Genomic DNA, 7,700 nt, shown 5'->3' on the forward strand with positions numbered 1-7,700 from the left:
GCGTGGACGTACGACGTGATAAAGGAGATCGCGCAGTTGACGGCGCGACGACACGAACATGCGACGTCGTGTGCTGACGCCGAGACCGTCATCTCTGCGATCGTCATTACGGAGTCGAAGACAGCTGATGCTGAGACTGTCGATACCGAGACCGCCGACGCTGTGGACGCGACACACGAACGGGTTGCTGCCACCACAGATACAGCTGGCTTGCCCTCAACCAACGTCCAATTAATACCACCCGAGGAAGTTGAGATCCTCGAGCCAAGCGCATGCGAGTTGGCCGAGAGCAATCGCGCGGTCGCTGCCTCGATGCTTTCGGGGCAGCTCGTACGTGGATGGCTGCACGAGGCGCTCGATTACTCTCTCACATCGCGACTGTCCGACCCAGCGCCCCTTCTCGCTCCGTTGGCGCACGAGGCCCTTCATCTCGAGGAAACGCTGCGCGTATCGCGTCTTGCAGGTCCACTCGTGCGATCTTGGCTCGTAGAGGGCATTACGCGCGTCGTGTGTCAGCAACTCGATACCAACCAAGCGGCACGCATCACGGAAATCGTGTCGTCGGCGACTCCGCGCGGGTCGAATGTTCTGTCGACCACCGTCTACGATAGCGTCGCACGGCTCTTTGCCTTTGCCACGTGGACACCAATGCGCGAGCTCGAGACGACAACACTACCGTCTGCGCGCGCTTGTGGAGACTGCTCAACGGCGAGGGCAGTCGCAGTCGCCATGGTCGACGTAGCACTCAGCCATGGCATGCAAGCGGCGCTTGATCACGCGGCCACGTCACCGCCCGACGCCGAGAGCTACGGAGCAGCACTTGTCGCTGCCATGCACGATTTGACGGCGGTGGAGTCCGTTGCACGGTGTCTAGAGTCGGCTCGAGAGACATTGCCGGAACCAACGCTGGCAACAGCTATTGATGCGCCATCGATCGTAGAGTCCACTGTAAAGGTGGCCGCGCCCTCGGTGGTGTGGACCTCGTGGGACGCGCCAATGTACGACTCGGTCGCCAACCTCCTCAGCTTTGTTGCGTGGTTTTCGCTGCCAATCGCTTCGGTACCGCAAGTGGCACGCGCGGCGCCAGCAATGCCGGCGCTCTCGTTGCCGCCAACCGCACGCGACGAGCCCGACGAATGGGACCATGATCGCGACATGGCCACGTCGCGTTTGGCCGGCAACCTCGTCCGGTCATGGCTGCACGCGGCCGTCTACGAGCCGCAGAGCGCCATTGCATCCAGTGTCGTGGACGACTGCATGCCGCTCGACACTTCCTCGCACGCGGGTATTTGTGATGCCGGCCCTTGGGATGTTATCGCGGTCTTGAGCCCGCCAGTGACAAGCACGGACACGTGGGCGGAAGCTGCGACGACCATCGCTGCGCAGAACGTCCGCGTACGGCTCACAGACGCCGCACTCTCCGCAGCAACCACGACGATGGCAACCACCACGCCAGACACCGTCACGTCTTCAGAGCTCGCGATCAACGTTTCAAAGGCCAAGGCAAGCGACGCTGGGATCTCGGAGCGATACCTCGATGACGTGGCATCTTTGGCGGCGACTGTCGCCCAAAGCTGCATCGATGCTGCGTGCCACGTCATTTGCGCAAAGGCATTGTATTCCACCGCCTCCAACGACGAGCCCGAGCCCGAGGCTTGCGAGTCCACTGCGTGCATGGACGCCAAGGTCGAGCTCACCAAGATGATGCGGCCGACCGCCCTCGTGGCGACACGCGCTGTCGACGCCTGGATGCACGCTGCGCTGATGACGTCGAGCGCTGCTATAAGAACTGACAAGAGCTCGTATGTGCTAAAGACGACGTCGAAAGTCGGTACCGACATGACGCCAACGACTTCATGTGTTGCGGACGTGAATGGTCTTGCAAGCGTTGCCCGTCAATACGCCCGTGCGGCGACGTCCGATGCCATCGCAGTGCTCGCAGCGGGTCTTTCAAGCCCATCGGTATCCATCGACATCAAGGCGATCGACGTAGCTCCCACAGCGACGTTGGTGTCGGCCATAGGCGTTGCATCTGCAACGCGAGATGACCCCGACCTCACACTCTGTGAGAGCGGGCTCGACTCGTGTCTCCGTGACATGGCGACGCAGCTCGTGCAGGCGTGGACCGAGGCCGCAGTCCGAGCCATGATTGAACAACACGAGTCCACGGCAGAAGCCCTTGAGACGCCCGACCCGCCTTGCCTCGACGATTGTCAGCCTATCGATGCTGTACCGCTGATGGAAGAAGAAGAGGACAGCATGTGCTCGCAGGTCGCTGCATCGATCCTCGCGGGCCACCTCGTGCGCGCGTGGATCGCCGATACGATCGCAGAAGTTGCTTGGTTCACGTCTCGTCCCCATGAGCACGACGCTGCCGTGGCGTCCTTGACCAATGCCACGCCATCGTCTTTGCTCGAGAAGGCGACAGCGCTAGCCTCTGCCCCGGAGACGATCGACGCCAGCGAAATGGCGGCGCATGACAACGAGGTGGCTGTGACCTTTCTCGCCGGCCGACTCGTGCGTGCGTGGCTCTATGAAACCTGTGGTGTCATTGCGGAACGAGCCCTGGCGTGTACGGCTGCGTCACTTGCTCCCCTGGACGTCTGCGATAACAGCGATTCTGTTGTCGTCTTGCCAGCAGAGCTGTCCGAGGCCGAGACAACCAAGGACGATATCGTGGACGTGGCCGCCTCTGTCTTGGCCGGTCAACTTGTCCGCGCATGGCTGTACGAGACGATGAATGAGGTCGTTCAGTTTTCTGCACGACGCCACGAGCATGCCGCCGACGCTTCCGCATGCACCGTGACAGAAGCCCCTGCGTCACCCGTGGTCGTTGATGACCCGCCGCCTACGCTTTCCATGGCGCCGGTCATCATTGATGGTGCAGAGCTCGAGACAAGCGATGACAGTATGGTGACCGTCTCGATCCTCGCCGGGCAGCTTGCCAATGCGTGGGTCTACGAAACCATGGACAACATTCTCACCCAACGATCGGCCGAACAAAATGAGCTCAAAACCAACAAGTCGCAAAGCGAGCTTCAACCATCGCGCGCCATGGACGAGGAGTTGTCTCCAAGCAGTGAGAATACATCTGCCGTGGAGCCACTCGCCGATGACATCAGCGACGCATCGCTCGTGGTCGCAGTGTCGATACTGGCTGGACAACTCGTTCGTATGTGGGTCTACGACGTGATGGACAGTATTGTCCAACGCTCGACACAGCAACTTGCGTCGGCCCTCAATGTCGTTGATGACGCGCCGCTGGTCGCCATCGACCTTGTGTCCGCAGACGACAAAGCGTCCGATGAGCCTCGGGACGACACGGTGGCGGCGTCCATTTTGGCCGGACGGCTGGTGCGCGCGTGGACGTACGACGTGATAAAGGAGATCGCGCAGTTGACGGCGCGACGACACGAACATGCGACGTCGTGTGCTGACGCCGAGACCGTCATCTCTGCGATCGTCATTACGGAGTCGAAGACAGCTGATGCTGAGACTGTCGATACCGAGACCGCCGACGCTGTGGACGCGACACACGAACGGGTTGCTGCCACCACAGATACAGCTGGCTTGCCCTCAACCAACGTCCAATTAATACCACCCGAGGAAGTTGAGATCCTCGAGCCAAGCGCATGCGAGTTGGCCGAGAGCAATCGCGCGGTCGCTGCCTCGATGCTTTCGGGGCAGCTCGTGCGTGGGTGGCTGCACGAGGCGAGTTTGAGCTGCGTAACACAGCTGCTCGTCACCGATGCCAGCGCGGCACTGCCCTCCTTGACGGACCACGTCGCAGCGTTAACAGCGCCGTGGACACAGCCGACCCATGGCCTGTACGTCGAAGTGGCCGAGCACTTTGAGGCGGCTTCGTGGCGGCCCGTCCCAGCCTTCACAACAAGCGCAGGCCACTCTCCCGCCGCCGTAGAGGGTCGTGAATGCGAAGCAATAATAGCGCATGACGACGCCTGGGTCGGCGACGCTGCTATGGATGTAGTCCCGAGTATGTCGGAGCTCCAGCGCCTGCCCATGGACGTCGTTGCGCCTCTGCCAGCATCCGAGTTGCCAGATCTCGTCGAGACAATGCCCAAGGTGCCGCTTTGGCGCGTCAACACGGAGCTCTCTTTGTCCATCGATGACGCCATCACCGCTTCTCGGATTGCTGGTCAACTCGTGCGCGTCTGGCTGCACGACGCCGTGTCTTCGGTGGCTGCGACTACCTGCAAGCCATCGCGTAGCATTTTGCTCGTCGAGGGCGCGTCTGTTGTGTCTCCCAACGAGAATACCACACGGTTGCCAGCACGTCCCGACACCTCCAAGCAAGTGAGCTCCTCAGCGGTCGATCCGACCTTGTGCGCACTCTTATCCCGGCACCTTCTGTCCACGTGGCTGACAGACGCCATGGAGCGTACTGCGGCCAAATCTGTCTGCGTTCAGAAGGAAATCCCAGCGGCCTATGACCAAGCACAAGCAGACCCGCCACCTGATGTGCTCTCGGTGGCGCTTCCTGCGTCAGTACCCGTCCCCCCTGCACCCCCCGTTTTGGTGGTGACTTCCCACACGGCGCTTGTCACGATCGAGCAAGCCGTCGCGACAACACTCGTTCACCAGTGGCTTGTCGGCGCAGTTGCCAAGGCTGTCGACGACGCTGCGCTTGAGAGCTCCGACTCGGAGACAGCCACGTCCTATGTCTCGTCGTCTGATAGCCGTTCGAGCCTCTCAAGCTACTCGTCCGAGTCGACGTCGAGCTACGGGTCGTCGTCGCTAAGCTCGTCCAAGGCTTCGAGTGTGTCCGATCTCCACGCATCGTCCGCGAGCTCTCTCTCGCCGCTCGACGAAGCGAGCTAAGACGTACTGGTTTTGTTGCTGTTTTCAATTAATATACACTATTTGCTGTCACGATCATCGCGGCAAGAGCTTCTTGGTCTCGCACCACATGCGCAGCGTGCGTGCAATGCCTTTGCCTTGGTGGTGCTTGGAGCTCTCGAGCATCGTGAGCACTTGCTGGAGCTTGACCGGGTCGCACTTGCCCGTGATGGACTAAGGACAACATCGATATTGTCACGTAGAAGATAGACAAGTTGTACCTTGTTGAAGTACCCGACGCACGCGCCGCGCTTGGCCTCCCAGTACTCAGGGTCCGGGTCCACGCGCTCGAGCACGTCAAACGCTTTGGCCGCCAAATAGTAGTCGGCCATCTACAAGAAAGGTCTTGGCAAACTGGCGGCTAAAACCAAATCGCGTACAAGGTAAAACTCGTGCGCGATGAGCTTGAGCAACTGGAGCGCGTCGTTCGAGTCTTGCATGTTGAGGTACATCTCCCACGCCAAGTGCGACTGCTGGATCGACCGGATGTGGCAGCGCGCGAGCCAGGCGCAGTAGAGGTACCGCTGCTTCCACGCGGGCTCCTGGATCTGCGTGAGCACCGACTCGGCTTCCTACATACATATATATATATATAAAGTCGACAGCCCACTATAACAATACGGCGCTACCGAGTAGCAGCCCATGGCGGCGAGTGCCATGCCATAGTTCCAATTGAACGCATCGTTCTTGACGTGGTACATGGAAATCGACTTGAGGTACGTCACGGCTGTCTCAAACTACGCCACGCAGTCAGAGGGTTTAGAGCAGTCACATGACTACCTCCTTGCGCAGCATGTAGAACGACGCCATGCATTGCCGGCCTCGGATCGTGTCGCATTCGGACGGGGACGCGCCGACTGTCTCGAAGAATTTTTCCGCTAAAAACAAATGCTCGTCCGTGCCGCCTTGGCCGTCGCTTTGGCCTTTCCAGCTGTGCACGACGCCTAGACGCAGCACGATCATGCAACGCTATTCTATCAATCTATCAATCTATACCTTTAAGGGCATACTCGATCGGTGTCGACGGCTCGAGACTCTCGAGCAGGTGGTAGGCCAGTCGCATCTGATGTCGCTTGAGGTGGAAGATCGCCGCGTTCAGGAGCGCTTCGGGCACAATGCCAAGAAGCGACGTCCACACCGTCAAGCTGTACTCGGTGTCGCGAAACGCCATGAGGTTGTGCTCGAGCAGCACGTGGGTCTTCTGTGCGTGGGCCTACCACCAAGACGCTCTGTGCTTGCGAATGGAAACACTGTCTTGCTGGCGTACCGACAGCGTAAGGCTCTGCTCCGCAGCGAAGCCGTCCGTGAGATGGTACAAGTTGCACGCGCGGAGGTTCTGCGCCACGACGCTGAGCGGATCGAGCGAGAGGTAGTTGTTGAGCATCTCGAGCGACACGTCGTAGTACTCGAGGCTGTAGTAGCACATGGCGAGGTAGACTTGGACGGCTGCGTAGCCTTCGTCCCGCGCTGCCATGCGCTTGTAAATGTCCATGGCCTATATTATACATCGAAGGTTTCGATAGACACTTGAGTACATCAACAGACGCACGCCTTGAAAGTTGCGCTGGCGGAAGAGAATGGCCGCGGCCGCGAGCTGGTCCTGCACACTCGACGTCAAGAGCGGTCCGAGACGCGACGCGACCGTCATCGACTTGTCCTCGCGCTGCGCAAGGACGAGCTCGAGGCGATACCGCGCAGCTTGCAGCGTCTCGTGCTGCAGCGTTGGCGGCAGCGACTGTGTGAGAACGCCGTGCGCCAAAGCCAACTCCTGGGCGACGATGGTAGTAGTAGCGTGGTGAGCAACATGCAGCGTACGTGGAGGTAGAGATAGCAGCAAGCGCGCTGCAAGTGGATATAGTCGGCCACATGGGTGCTGTGATCGGGCTCGCTTTCGTCGTCGTCTACGGTCTATGCCATGCATGACGACGATGCGAGATTGATATTCCGGAGCGTACGAGCGCACTGTCGAGCTGCTGCAGCGCCAGCTCATACTCGCCGAGGTAAAAGTGGCAGTACGCGCTCCAGAGCGCGTTCGTGCGGCGGCTATGGCTCTTGCCGTGCTTGGCTTCAAAGGCGAGGAGCGTCAGCGCGCCGGTAAAGTCGCGTGCTGCCACGTACGTTGGTAGCTCCCACTTCTTTCGCTTCGCTGCCTTCTTGGCATCGAGGCTGCTCTTCGCATCGACGTCCTTGCGCTACAGCTGAGTTCGATGCGCTGCAGTCAAGGACATAGGACGTACCGGCGCCGCCTTGGACCCACGACGCGCTGGCAGCATCCAAAAGGTCGCGTCAAAGATTTGCTTCCAGTCCGGATACATCAAAATCCAGCACTTATCTGGTTGTTTGGATGGGTATCGCCATACCGAATCACAAGCCCGGTTGACGCACACAACGAGCGAAGCGCGCCACGGGTAGCTCTAATGAAAATGCGCAGAGCTAGCGCTGCAGCTGGATGAGCGGCTGCGCGCACGTTGGGATCTATGGCTGGATGTCGGCAATTATCTGGTGGCATGCTATCCGGATGGTTTGGAAAAACCACCCAGAACGCAAGCCCGCTGATCATGGCCGAGTATTGAGCCGCCGTCCGTGGGCTGCATGGTCTCATGGCGGCGACGTGCGTAGATCCTACGAGTACCGCAAGAAGCTCGACGAGCAAGTCAAGGAGACGATCAACCAGAGGCTTGTCGAGTCGGGCGAGAAGGAGCGGTACGGCTGCAAGGCGCTGGCGTTGCCTGCTCATCGATCGTAGGCTCAAGGAAGCGTTGCGGCAAAAGCTCACCGCGTGTGGCTGGCGCGACGAGATGCGCATGTACTGCAAAGGTGCAGTGCTATTGATGCGAACGGTC

General features: G+C 59.9%; 3 protein-coding genes across 3 annotated transcripts; 2 read left to right on the plus strand and 1 right to left on the minus strand.

Annotated features, from left to right (window-relative positions):
• Nucleotides 1-706: 706 nt before the first annotated feature.
• SPRG_17031 (hypothetical protein) lies at nucleotides 707-4,893 on the plus strand. The gene is made up of 2 exons (XM_012356318.1): nucleotides 707-3,922; nucleotides 3,989-4,893. The coding sequence occupies exons 1-2, from the start codon at nucleotides 730-732 to the stop codon at nucleotides 4,837-4,839; spliced, it is 4,044 nt and encodes a 1,347-aa protein (XP_012211708.1). The 5' UTR covers nucleotides 707-729; the 3' UTR covers nucleotides 4,840-4,893.
• Nucleotides 4,844-7,172, minus strand: SPRG_17032 (hypothetical protein; the record flags this gene model as incomplete). Its single annotated transcript, XM_012356319.1, has 11 exons — nucleotides 4,844-5,031; nucleotides 5,079-5,189; nucleotides 5,238-5,429; nucleotides 5,487-5,594; nucleotides 5,638-5,801; nucleotides 5,854-6,070; nucleotides 6,125-6,352; nucleotides 6,407-6,625; nucleotides 6,673-6,765; nucleotides 6,813-7,049; nucleotides 7,095-7,172. The coding sequence occupies 11 exons, from the start codon at nucleotides 7,170-7,172 to the stop codon at nucleotides 4,894-4,896; spliced, it is 1,785 nt and encodes a 594-aa protein (XP_012211709.1). The 3' UTR covers nucleotides 4,844-4,893.
• Nucleotides 7,173-7,415: 243 nt separating this feature from the next.
• SPRG_17033 (hypothetical protein) lies at nucleotides 7,416-7,674 on the plus strand (the record flags this gene model as incomplete). Its single annotated transcript, XM_012356320.1, has 3 exons — nucleotides 7,416-7,423; nucleotides 7,477-7,560; nucleotides 7,604-7,674. Coding segments are annotated over 3 exons (163 nt in total), but the record flags the coding sequence as incomplete, so codon positions are not given.
• Between the last annotated feature and the right edge of the window lie 26 nt (nucleotides 7,675-7,700).

Source organism: Saprolegnia parasitica, assembly GCF_000151545.1.
Source record: "Saprolegnia parasitica CBS 223.65 unplaced genomic scaffold supercont2.433, whole genome shotgun sequence".
Lineage (NCBI taxonomy): Eukaryota > Oomycota > Saprolegniomycetes > Saprolegniales > Saprolegniaceae > Saprolegnia > Saprolegnia parasitica.